General features: G+C 41.5%; 1 protein-coding gene across 1 annotated transcript in view; it reads right to left on the reverse strand.

Moving 5' to 3' along the window:
* Positions 1-14,407, reverse strand: part of LOC103742790 (ATP-binding cassette sub-family A member 3-like) — a 191,249-nt gene that overhangs the window by 130,583 nt on the left and 46,259 nt on the right. Inside the window, 1 exon segment of the mRNA XM_008843893.1 lies at positions 7,159-7,321. Within this exon segment, the coding sequence (XP_008842115.1) occupies positions 7,159-7,321 (163 nt within the window).

Below are 14,407 nucleotides of genomic sequence, written 5' to 3' on the forward strand. Positions count from 1 at the left end.
AGGGGAGGGGATAGAAGGGTGAATGTGGCTTAGGGAGTCTCGGCGCGGAGAGCTGCGGTATAGACTTACCCCAAGAGGCCTGAGGATAGTAGTGCAGGCTAGGAGAGTTAGCCGGTGGTGCAGGCCCAGGGAAGCACAGAGAGGTGAGGGCGGGGCCAGGACCAGAAGTGGTGCTCCTGGAGCCCAAGAAAGGGACTGAGTTGCTCTGGGTGAGAAGGGTCAGGAAGCAGTACTGGTTCCCCAGGTGTCTGGGGACCCAAGACTAGGAATGGTGCAGGGCCCAAACTAGGAGTATAGAACGGAGGGAGGGATGGAAGGGTGAGTCAAACTTATTTTTATTTTATGTGTGTAAGTATATTGCCTGCATGTGTGTAAGAGGACCCCTTTTGTGCAATGCCATGGAGGTCATAACAGGTGTTGTATTCCCCTGGAACTGGAGTTATGCACAGTTGTTAGCCCCCATGTTGGTGCTGGGAATTGAACCTGAGTCTTCTGCAACAGTAGCCAGTTCTCTTAACCACTGAGTCATTTCTCAAGGTCATCATTGCATATTTTTAAAAAACATAAGGTAATACATTAATTAGCTTAATTTGATCATTCTGCCATAAATGCATATATCAAAACATCAAAATGTATCTCAAATATATATATGCCAACTACAACTAAAATTAAAAATTAAACTTTTTACAACACAAAATAAATTTACTTGACTCTATTCACCAAGAAGAAAAATTATAGCAGTACTATCTTACTAGTAATACCAGTCAAGATACCATGAAAGCTAATCTTTGCGGTATCCCTCTGTATAACTAGTGAAATCTAGAAAGCAAATGATCTTACTAGTATTTGTCAAAGGGAAAGTAGGAGGATCCTATTTGCCAAGCCTCACAAACGCTGGAGAAGTCATAATGAGTTCTGGAGACCCAATGTCACCAGTGAGGCATTGCCTGTTTCCATACCTGGGAGTGGACTCCTTGGGCAGGAGAAATGATAGCTCAGCTGCGACATTCGTCTCCATGTCAGCTGTGGGTCCATAATTCCTAATCAGCCAGGAGAGTTTTCTAACGTCACAGTCAGGAGTCTTCATCATGACTAGGTGATACCCTAACCTGAAAAGATTCATTTATAAGAGCAAATGAAGCCATTCTGCATAGTCTATACTAAAGCATGCTTAGTCTCCATGGCTCAGGTACTTTAGGTGCATGTGAGGGGGCACTTTCATATTCTGCATTAAAAACACACCCATGCACATATCATAAAAGGGAATCAGCACACACCTGCTATTAACGGATTAGCATGTGCACACTGTTAATAGTGTGTTTGTTCTGAGTGAAAACCCTCCCCCAGCCCAGATGCCCCTGGAGGGGCACAAGGTTGATACCAGCAGAAACTACCTTGACTTAACATTTCAAGAAGTGCCTGAGCCCAAACATCCACAGAACAGAGAAGAGCCCAAGGGATGATGAGAGAAGCACAGACATCACAAGCCTCAGAAATGCGATGACCACCTTACCAGGGGGCAAGGCTGGGCTCCAGCAGAATTAACTGCCTTCATGCCTGAACTCTGCCTTCTCCCTGTATAAGCTGCCTGATAGAAACAAAACATTAGATTTTCAGGATGCTGTTCCACCATCTTCTCAGATTGCTGGCTCTCTGAATAAATAGCAGTTTTAAAGATATAACTCATTTCTCTGTTTATTGACATCTCCAAGTGACAGGGAGCAATGGGCTATGTATTCTGATTATACATAGAGAATAAAATATACTGTGCTGTAAGTCATTTGGTTACAGCTTTGAAAAGATGCATCTCTCTCGCTGTGCGTATGTAGCAGCAGTAGTAGTAGCAGAGGGGATTGAACTCATGGCCTTGAGCATGCTAGGCAAGAGATTCTCTACTGAACAATTACGGAATGTATTACTATAGCTACCAGATACTGCTCTCGAAGGCCAGGGATGATATACTATCAATAGAAGTTACAAATTAGAGTAGGAGAATTGCAGAAAACATTCTCTAAGATTATGTAATCTCCTTTCCTCTTGAAATGGCTGAGAGGACAAAGGTGACCATTAATCAGTGATCCAATACGTACTTACTGCAGATCTATTATGAGCTGGAACCCTATATCCTAAAGGATTATGCCTGCTACCCCAAAAATCTACAAATCCTAGTGACAGAAAGATGGATGAATTTGATTAGGGAATGGTATAGTGTGTTAAATAGTGTTGGTGAAAGGCGAGGAAACATAACTGTTTAGGGATGGAAATGTGAAATGATGGTGATGAAACAATCACATTTTTTGCTGTGCACAGGAAGGCTGACTGAGGAGGTGATGCTGGGAAAGCCCTGAATGGATAAACCAGGTATTAGGACTTATTCTATATTTTGCAAGTGCAGAAAAATCTTCAAGATTGAAAAAGCAGTCAGTAGAATCCATCAGCAAATATCTCTTACATAGCTGTCCCCGGAGATGAAAACAAAAGGCAAATCTTAGATCTTAAGTGGAAGGGACATCAGGAGATGCTGTGGCCCAATATGCCAAGTGACTTCGTCATCATTGACAGACTATTGAGATTTGGTCTCTGTGTACTGTGCCTACATAGACTGAACAAAGGAAAAGTTCCATTTAATCTCCTTTCAAATATGACACAGGTGTCATTCAATTTCCCTAGCCCCTCCCATTTGAGTCTTTTTGAATCCATGCTTTATAGAGAGACTAGACAATGGATGACAAATGAATCATCACAATGTAAATTCATGTGTCATCATAAAACTAAATTCAATACGCTTCTGATACCTAAAGCACTAAGGAAAGACAAGTGCTAGTCTGACCAGGAAGAGCCCAGATAGCAAAGTTAAGTTTTAGCATATGTGAGAAGATCCCTAACACAGAAAGCATCACTTTTTATGAATACATACCAAGATTAATAAATTCAACTAATATATCAAAAGACAGCACACACTATCATTTTCTCTAGGCCTATCTCTGTATAATGACTAAGTTTCAATAAGTGCAACTTTCCCCTCCTTTTTTTCGCTCAAATATGCCACTGGTCTACCCAAATTTTTAAAATACATTTGCCCAAATTAAACAGGTTATCCATCCTTTCTACAAAACAATGGCAATAACAGCAATAAAAGACAAGGTCTTGCCTGTCACAGATTTCATTTTTTTTTTTTTTGCTTGATCACAAATGCTTTTCAAGTTATCTTCAACTAATGCCTTTTGGGCATTTTTCAACTTGGTAATTGTGGGGTGTGCTCATTTCCTATTCCTGCCAGCATTTAAAATTTTGAAGTTTTATAGTTGGCTATCTCATTTGGATTTCCTTCCTTCCCGCAGTGTAATGTTTTGTTCAACAGTGGACTGCAAATATGGTAGCACTGAGACATTATAATTTTGCTGGAAAACTCATTTCCCCGCTGATATCATGACACAATGCATCATTCGTGTGTTTGGGGTGATACTGGTGAACACAAATGTCCAACTAACCACAGACAGTAAAATGATCACTGATGGCTGTATATAATACTTTCTGATGATAACAAGTTACCATGTTACTGAGAGATTGAATGCTTTCTGTGCTTGGTTTACAGTATACTTTTACTTATATAAACATTTACTGTAAAGCAGTGTCTGGTATCACACTGGCAGTAGCCTTATACAAGTATTTATCATTTATTGCATCTTTACTGGATCAAGGGCCTAACTGGAATGACAGACCTATACCATCTAGACCTATGTAAATACACCACGATGTTCACACAACCATAAAATAGCATAATGCCACACTTTTTTAGCAGGTGTCCTATTGTTAAGTAGCACGTGGCTGTATTTTCTATTTACTTGTCACATCTCAGTGACGCATCATTAACCTGAAAGTTTACTCTATTAAATAAATGAATGCGTATGTAAAGTCATCTAGGTGTATTGGGAATTCTTCCCCTCCTCATATGGCAATGAACTATGGGGACTTGTGTCACCAAGCATTTCTGATCTTTTCAAGATTCTATACATGCGTATGTATGCACGTGTGAGTTCACTCACAACTCATTTTTTTCTAGTATTGCAGCTCATATCTTTTGTGTGGTGCCGGTGATGAGAACCAGAGCCTTGTACTTTCTAGGAAAATGCTCTGTCACTGAACCACACCCCAGCCCTTGCCCTGGTAGTTTTAACACTTAGCTCTTAAGCTGGATTGCTGCCACATCTTCTAATAGAGCTTCTGAATCCCACAATGTGCTGATGTACACCAAATCAAAGCTACGGTTACTGTTTGCAATGCCCTCCACTTTTCAACATGGCTATCAAATATAATTTCTCATTATTCCTCCCCTCCCCAAAACCCTTCTGATTCAGGCTGATCTTCGTGTTGCTGAAGATGGGGGAGACCATTTTACACTTATCCATTCTCTGTGTACTTACTCTCTTAAAGGCATGTTTTTTCATTGCTTTTTTGCCTGTGTGCTTGGTGTGCATGACTGTGTGTGATCTCATGTGTGTGCAAGTGTGTGTGCACATGTGTGTGAGTGTGTGGAGGACAGAGGTTGACACTGAGTTTTCCTTCATCACTCTCCGCCATGTATATTGAGGCAAGGTCTCTCACCTGAGCCCAGAGTTTGCCAATTCAGCCAATCTATCTAGCCAGCTAACTCCAGGAATGACCTGTCTCAGCCTCCCTTGAACTGAGATTACAGATGGGCTGCCACACCCACCCAACATTTAGATTTGCATGGATGCTGAGCATCCAAATGCTAGTACTGACACTTGCATGGTGCTACAGTTTGCTTCTCTGTTATGATAAATGTGACCAAAAGCAACTTGGGGAGGAAAGGGTTTACCTCATCTTAGAGTTAACAGTCCATCATCAGGGGAAGTTAAGGCAGGGACTAAAGGCAGGAACCTGAAGCAGAAACTGAAGCAGAGAGCATTGAGAAATGCTGCTTATGCCCAGGCTTATGCTCAGCTATCTTTCCTATACAGCAGGCCCACCTGCCCAGAGGAGGCACTGCTCACAGTGGCTAGGACCTTCCACATCAATTAGCAATCAAGAAAATGCCCCACAGACATGCTCAGTTTAGGGTCCTTCCTTCTAGATAGATCAGGCTGACAACCAAGATTAGCCATCACACATGACAACTGCTTTACTCACTGAACCACCTCCCCAGCTCCTAATTATCCTTTTAAGCTCCATTTTTAAAGGACAACCCTACCAATAACCAATGTACTAAGGTATGAATTTTGTGTGACCAATTCACATACTGTAGGAATGCCAATTTCTAAGCACTGACAAGGCAAAGGCACCCAGCAATGTTCTTTACTTCTAGCATTCAGTAAATTTGCTATTAAAGCTTCCTCTTTGGGAGAGAGAAAAGATGACATAGTTCAGCCCCTCTGAAGGGTAAAGGGGAAGAAGGAGCTGAAGCGAGGGGAGATAATATGAGACACGTATTATCAAGGAGGAAATGGACAAATGGGGGTACTTTAGGGAGGGAGGAGGGAGGACTATACATGGGGAGAGAGAGGAGAGATTAATAATATGCATATGCATATGTGGTGTGGAAAAACCAAAGGGAACTATATTAGTTCAAAGGCCTACTGAAAACTATACATACATCTATATGAGTACCTGTGTATAGCTATATAACAAGAAACAGTATGAGACAGAAGAAACCTCCCTTCAAGTTGTTGGTCAGGGTAGTCCAAGAAACTCTCAAAATAACCCAGACTATTGCCACAGCCCTGATTTCCTTCCCAAACTCAAAGGTAAGACCCTCTTGTTGAAGACAGGACATACTCCGGACACAGGACTTGGAGCAATGGAGCTGGAACTGACCTGGAAGCCACCTCTCCTGAAGGCTAGCTCTCACATTTTCAGAGGATATTTTATGCAAGCTTCTAAGGGAGAAAAGCAATAAATGGTCCAAACCAGCTGTAAAGCCTAATAATCACAACAATGAACAGCATAGCAAACTATTTCTATTGATGACGTAGTGGCACTTCTATCTGCGGGATAATCAACAAGTATCTAATTGATCTTAAGGCCCAGTCAGTGGGAGGGAACTCACATGTGGTAGTGTAAACACAGCCAAGTACACATGACTGGAGATGTCATAGATCCTAAAGAAAAATCTGTATCTGTCACATCCTTAGACAAAAATAATTGCTTACTGTGTGCTAAATATGTATCTGTGAGTTTACAGACAGGTATACCTGTCACTAGTCATAAAGAAGCTTCTTTTTGCAACAGATGGAGACTATTACAGAGTTCCATGACTGGTCAAACACAGTGAATAACTGTCTGTGAGATGCCCAGACTTAAGTGACACATCTGCGATGGAACCTCTACACCTAAGGCTCAGGGAACTTAGTGGAACAGAGAGTAGAGAGAATACTAATACATCTCTCAACTCTAATCAATGAAACTTCCTCATGTAACAGAGGGCAATGAACACAGAAAACCACAACTGGACGAAATTTACAGAATAAGAGATTTCAGAGTATGTGTCCCTGGATAGGACTCCTATATTAAACCTCAGCCACCCAGGGCTCAGGTACCATTGTGGAAGAGGGGGCAGAAAGACTGTAAAACCCAGGGGTGGTGGACCACAAGGAAACAGTTTTCCAGGCTTCTGGGAACTTGCTCATATGAACTTATAGCAATGGTGACAACATGCACAAGGCCCATGCAAACTCAAGTCAGACAAAAACCCATCATAGAGAGAAGCCCCAACCTTAACTGAGGAACTATTGGCAGCTGATCACTGCGGAGTGAGGGAGAGTTGGTCTTCTTTAAGGGAGTGACACTAGACAGGCTGACCAGGCTCCAGGGGATGAACTCACACTGAGGAACATCTTGGGACATACACTAGACTCACTAAGCCTTAACATATATGACAGAATGCATGAAATCCATTTGGGGGCAGCTATGGGGATTGCAGATAGGGGAGGGAATCAAAATATGATTACAATGTATTAAATGCACAAAAATTCAATAAAAATACATATTGAAAAAGAAATTAAAAAAAACATAGCTATCTAGACATACTTGCACTTCTTTTTGCCTCCCTCTGTGATAAAACAATACCTCTAAAAATGAACTTTCACTGAAGGTGAGGATATTGGCCCTGAAGTATGTAAAAAGAAGCATATGGAGTACTAGCTTACCACACAGTAGAAATAAAGATGTTCCCATGCTGTCAACATCGGAAACAATAGGTCATCCTGGGGACAGAGGCCCAAGCTTTTCCTAACTTGAACCATGTCAGATGAAATGTCATATCCACTAACAAACACCTTTCCACTGGTAGGAAGATACAAACCTAGAATTAAGCAAAGACATGACACAGCTCAGCTTCAGTGAGGGAGCTTGACAGCATGCTATGCATTAACAACCCACCTTCACAGTCTATGGATCATACAGAAGAATTAATGTCTCCCACAAAGAGGTCTAGTCAACATCCATGGTGACAATCTGATGATGGAGAGACAGCTTTCCCTTTCTGTTTAATATTATATTATCATTTTGATGAGCAAACAAATAATATGAGTGCTGTGTAATGAAACATTCTGAAGATTTTGCCATGTTCCAACATTCCAGTACTGCTGTCAGCCATTTGACAACACATAGAAACCATGCTATGATCTCAGCTCTTCATAATGAACACTGGGGGAGATATTGTAATTTAACAAACACAGGACACTTTTCCTCAAAATGTTATAATTTAGTTATAAAATAAAACATGATCTGAGAACTTGGTCATTTGAACTTGGCAGCAGTAGTGACAGCACGCACAAGACCCATCTAACTCAATCAGACAAAAATCCAGCATAGAACTGGGGAAATGGGCAGCAAGCCCCAACTTTAGCTGAGAAACTACTGGCAACTGATCACTGCTAGGTGGGGAGAGTTGATCTTCTTTAAGGGAGTGACTCTAGATAGGCTGACTAGACCCCAGTAGAAGAACTTGCACCAAGGGACATTTGGTTACAAAAGTTTGACCAGATAGGTTTTAACATGTATAACAGAGTGCCTGAAATTTGATGGTGGGAGCTATTGTGGGGAATGATTAAGATTTATTGTATGAATGAACAAAACCTCAATAAAAAATTAAAAACTAAAAAAAGAAAGTATATTTTCTTTAGAAAATGACCACATGAAAGATGGCCATGATTTTCTTGGAAGTGACATTGTATGCCAGCTATGTTTAAAGATGTTTATATGAACTTTTTCATAAACAACAATAGAACCAATTTTATGGTGAACTGCGTGATAATATAATAGCTATTGCTAGAAAATTAAATGCCATTATTCATAGTATACAATACACTCTTTAGTGGGAAAAAATATTCATTATTGTCCATTGCATTTTGGACAGTCTGCTCTTTTTAACAATTATGTAAGTTTTTCTATTCTCAACAAAGTGCCATTTTTTACAATATGTATATTTTATTGAATTTTTGTGCATCTCATACATCTTAATATTGAGACCGCCTCTCCTATCTGCACCCCCCCCACCAAATTTCATTCATTCTGTCATATATCTTAAGGCCTAATGAGTCAAGTTTGTGCGCCCAAAATGCCATTGTTAATAGCAGTGCTAAAGTAAACTAGAGGAGCGGGGAGGTTGGCATACAGAATAGCTCTGCCCTGCAGAGCCTCTGGAACACTGTCTTTGAGCTGGAGCTGTGAAGTACACACAGTAGGCAGCGTGTCACAGCTCTCTGCTTAGTGTGTGAAGGAACAGACGTGACATTTTCATTACTGCTTTCCCAATACGATGTCACTTCCAAGAAAATTATGCAAGCGCTTTCTGATGGGCTAAGGTGTTGGAGCTCTGAGCAGCTGACTCTTCAGAATAGATGGTTAGAGGGGGTGCTGAGTAGTGCTCCCTTTCCTGGGACCCTTGGGATAGAGGCCAGCTATGACTATGGGATGTGTAAAGTCACCAGGAACCTGGATCAATGGGAAATGTGGGCAAAACCTACTTAAATTTCTATAGGAAGTAGACTCAAAAGCTCCTGACACAGACCAGATACAGAGTAATCTAAACATCTTGCTTTGCAAGCTCTGTAATGTATTATATCATAAAACTATGCAGTTAATTTATCTTTTAAGTTTAAATTTATTTTAATTACTGCATAAAACACAACATTGTATATATTAATGGTGTACCACAGAATCTTTCCAATACATGTATATATTGTGCAATTAATGTTGAAAGCTTTCAAAATCCTTTCTTTTAGCTTTTAGGAATATCCGTAGATGCCTGACTTACTACACCATAAGACACCAAAATTTCTTAGTCCTATCTAACCTTAACTTAGTAACCATTAATTCAATATTCCCTTCCATCCCTCCCCACTGCTCCCCCAGTCTTGAGAATCACAATTCTACTCTTGACTTCTGTAATAATAATTTTTTATTCTATATGTGGATAGGATCATATAGTTCTTGTCTTTCTGTGCCTTGCTTGTTTCACTTGATTAACTCCATTTCTGTCCACATTGTCACAAACAACAGGGTTCCAATGCTTTTTATGGCAAAATAGTATTCATAGATATATATGAATACTAATACACATATCACATTTTCTTGATTCATTCACCAATAGACATCACTTAAGTGGTGTATGCCTTTAATCTCAGCACTCTGGAGGCAAAGACAGGTGGATCTCTGTGAGATCGAGGCCCGCCTGGTCTACACAGTGAGTTCTAGACCAGCTGTGGCTACAAGGAGACCCTGTCTCAAAAAAAAATGATCAAAGATATCACCAGATAACTAATAAGAGCATGAGTTTGATATTAGTAGACCTGCTTTACAAGAAATTCTAAAAGATTCTCTTTAGGGTGAAATGAAAAAACACTTCAAAAGTAATTCAAATCTACACACAAATGGTCACATATTGTGCAACTCCATTTATATAAAATGTCCTGGATAGTCATGTCCACAGAGCCTGAAAATCAAATTGGTGGTGGTTAGGAGCTAGAATCATGAAGAATTAATTGAGAAGAGTTGGTTGAAGGGTGGAAGAAAAGCTATTCTAAAGGTAAATAGAGGCAATTGTTGCACAATATTGTGAATGTACCAAAATCACTTAATTGTCACCTTTTAATGGTGTATTTATTGAATCTTACCTTTAAAATATTGCCATTTAGGATAATTAACAAATCATTACCCTGTCCCTTGTCACAAATAATTTAAATCTGCTGGTAGAAGTAACAATGATTCAACAATGGCAATATGTGATAGGATTGAAGTAGTCTGCATGGATATGTTGAACACTTAGTCTATGAGGAACTGTTCTAGTCACTTGGGACATATCAATTATGAAACAGAGATTAAGGTTAATAACTGTCATTGAAGAGTTAAGGAAGCTGCTTTGGGAATGGACTACCATAAATAAACAGGATATTTTAAAATGTAAAGAGTGATGCACAGGTAACCACTGAAGGGAGGGGTATGAGTGCATGCTCACGCGGAAGTGCACTGCATGTCGTGAGACAAGTGTATTGCTTTCCAATGTCTGCTGTAACAAAATATTATAGACTTGGTGGCTAAAAACAGATTTATTCTATTTATTTCAGGATAGAAGCCTAAAAATCAATGACACTGAGCTGAGATCTTGGACAAACATGCTTTCAATAGAGGCTGTAGAGGGAAACCAGTCCCTTGCCTTAGGTTCTGACAGAGGCTGCATTCCCTGGCTTATGGCAGTGTCAGTCATCCGCTATCTCCACTGCTACACCACCTTCTCTCTTCTGTGTGTCCTTTTCTGGCCCTCTGCAGCACTGCCCTGCCTCTGTCTTAGAAGAATGCTAGTCACTGCAGTTCATATCCACCCAGGAAACACACTTGGAAAATTGTGGGGAGCCGCCTGCCGTCCCTGCAGACGCCATTACAAGATGGCGCTCACATCCGGTTCATGCTGAGCAGTAAATAAGTCAGTATGCATGCCCGAAGAAATTTTCCACCTTCTAGTCTCTGCCTACCTCGTGGCGTGATATGGGCTGATGAGTTTGCGACCAATCAAGAGTTGCCACGTCCAAGACGGGCTTACTAACCTATATAAGGGCTGGGTGTCCGACATTCGGGGTCTTCGCCCTGTAAGCTTATGCTCTCCCTCTCAAGATGCATTAAAGCTTTTCTGCAGAAGGATCCTGAGTGTGCCGCGTCGTTCTTGCTGGCGAGACGATAGCGCAGGACAACTGGTGCTGAGACCCGGGAATTCGACCAAACCATCATCAGCACCATCGGAGACCCCTTGAGTTCAAGGAGGATTCAGAACTGCAGGTAAGGACGTTCAGAGAGGTATGTTTTTTCTGGACTTTGGCTTGAACCTGTTTCCACCTTGGAAAGGTAGCTTTGAGGCCTTGGTTATCATTCTGGGAGCACTTATAGTTTTGTTGTATAAAACATGCCAGGCCGTTGTGGCGGAAAGTCGAAATGTTCTTGAGGAAGTCCAGGATAGCATGTCAGAAACTGAACGCAGTGAGAGGTTAGGTGCACGAAAAAAGAAACGGGCCCCAAATAAGGAAAATGGCCCTCCCGGAAGGTCTGTTGACAAGGGAGCGTATTTTAAAGAGCCTAGAGATTCTTTGCCTGTCGAGAGGCCGGACAAAGGGACTAGTATATACCCCGTCCGAGAACTAAAGGCTCTGCAATTAAGTAGTTCAGGAAGCCCCGGGAGCTCTGAGGACGAGAGCCTTGACCCGGAGGAGGAGGCGGAGCTAGATGAGGAAGTAGCGAAGTATGAGGAAGAAAGATATCATCCAGATGATCATGTACAAGGCAACAAGAGACACCAAAAACATTCACATTCTGTGATGGCCGCTTCACAAGTGGCCCCCTCAGCGTCCCCTCCATATGAGGTCCGCCGAGGATCTTTTTCCCTCCTATCTGATAAAGTGCAGAGGAAGTTACGTTCGGCCTTCCCTGTCTTTGAAGGCCTAGAGAACGGGCGGGTATACGCACCCGTGGAATATAACCAAATAAAGAATTAGCAGAGTCAGTCAGAAAGTATGGCGTCACCGCCAATTTCACATTGGCACAATTGGACAGGCTGGCGAGAGACTCCATGACACCTACTGATTGGCAAACAATAGCCAAGGCCACGCTTAACAGCATGGGCCAGTTTATGGAATGGAAGGCCCTTTGGCATGAAGCAGCTCAAGAACAAGCCAGGGCCAATGCTATATCTTTGACACCAGAACAGCAAGAATGGACTTTTGACATGCTGACAGGGCAGGGACACTATGCAACCAATCAAACAAATTTCCCCTGGAAGTAATTTTCCACCTTCTAGTCTCTGCCTACCTCGTGGCGTGATATGGGCTGATGAGTTTGCGACCAATCAAGAGTTGCCACGTCCAAGACGGGCTTACTAACCTATATAAGGGCTGGGTTTCCGACATTCGGGGTCTTCGCCCTGTAAGCTTATGCTCTCCCTCTCAAGATGCATTAAAGCTTTTCTGCAGAAGGATCCTGAGTGTGCCGCGTCGTTCTTGCTGGCGAGACGATAGCGCGGAACAGAAAATCATTGTCTTATAAAGCAACAGTCACAGGTTTCAGGAGTTAGAAGCATATTTGGGGACAATTATCATTAGGGACACACATATAAGCATGGAGTGTATGCTAAGATAGCATGTGCACAAACAGTCAATGGGTGGTAGGTGATGTTACACTGCTCTTAACTATGGCTGTGATTCATCATACAGTTAGGTGATGTTAGTTAGAAAGTAATCCTTTTAAAGAGAGTATTTTACAATTTTATTATTTTTATTTTATGTGTATGACCGTATTGCCTGTATGTAAGTGCACCTGTGTCATGCAATGCCATGGAGGTCAGAAGAGGGCGCTGGATCCCCTGGAATGGGAGTTATAGATGGTTGTCAGCTGCCGTGTGGATGCTGGGAATCAAACCAAGGTCCTCTGCAAGAGCAGTCAGTGCTCTTAACCACTGAGCCATCTCTCCAGGGCCACCAAAGAGAGGTTTTAACTGAGGCTCAGGGAAACTCAAACTTGTGGATCCCTCACTCACTGTCTTACAGACTTACCTACTGACTCACAAAAGGAAGCTCAGCCTTGCTCCTGATTTTATCTTGACACTATAATAGCATCTTTGCTGTTCCTTGTTCTTCTGTTCTGTGCCATGCGACAGTCCTCTTGCTTCCTGGCCCTGAATGTCCTTATAATACATATAGCCCCCTCTGTTCACAATTTCTTCAAGACTTGTTTTTTTTTTGCCAGACTCTGAGTAGATTTCATTTCCCCCTTTTCCACATCCCTCAATGGCTATTAGTCAAGATTTCCAGGGTAGTGCCCAAACTCCCATCTGCTCACTGGTACCCTTAACCAACTTGGAAGTAAGGACTTGGGGCTCACCAGTATATTCTTGGTTTCTATCTAATACCTGGCATATTAATAATCTGTATTAATGGAATGAATAAAGCTATTGATTCATCTGAAATGTATTGGCTTTAATTAATTAAAGTGAATTACTTTAGACTGTGAGATGGCTCAGTGGGTGAAGGCACTTGCCACCAATCTGACAGCCTGAGTTCAATCCCTAGGACTCACATGATGGAAAGAGAGAGGCACTCTGCAGGTTGTCCTCTGACCTCCACACACACACCCTGGCACCCATTTGCCCCCTCCCTCATGTACTAAATAAACAAAAATGTATTTTCAAAGTGGATTACTTGAGAAATTAGGGTATTTTCAGCCGGGTGTGGTGGCATATGTCTGTAGTCCCAGCACTCAGGAGGCAGAGGCAGGAGGAGCTCTGTGAGTTCAAGGCCAGCCTGGTCTACATAGTGAGTTCCAGGCCAGCTGGCACTACAGGGAGACCCTGTTTCAAAAAGACCCCCCCCCAAAAAATTATGGTATTTTCTGGGGTTATAGTAAAGTTCCTTATCTTTAAAGGTATGGGGAGTGGGCTGGAGAGATGGCTCAGTGGTTGAGAGCACTGGTTGTTCTTACAGAGAACCCAGGTTCAGTTCCCAGCACCTACCATCTATAACTTCAGTTCCAGGGGATCCGACACCCTCTTCTGGCCTCCATGGGCATTGCATGCACATGATGCACTTATATACATGCACACAAAGCACTTATAAACACAAAATACAAACAAATCAAAAACTTTCACAAAGGTGGTTGGATTACACAGATGTATACATAAGTCAAAATTTAGCAAATAAAACAAATATAATAAATTTTTCAGCAAAAGAAAATACCTAGTTAAATTAATGCTAAAATTAATTTTGAAAATTTTTTTATTCTTATTCTTTTATGAAATTAGTTAAAAATTAATGAACAAGAAATTAAAGAGACTGCGCTGCAATTAAGTTAGAATATTCTAACTGAAAAACAATTACTGTGAAACTATTTACATTCTCATAGAATTATA

This window comes from Nannospalax galili, unplaced genomic scaffold (genome assembly GCF_000622305.1).
Source record: "Nannospalax galili isolate Female #2095 unplaced genomic scaffold, S.galili_v1.0 scaffold381, whole genome shotgun sequence".
Classification (NCBI taxonomy): Eukaryota; Metazoa; Chordata; class Mammalia; order Rodentia; family Spalacidae; genus Nannospalax; species Nannospalax galili.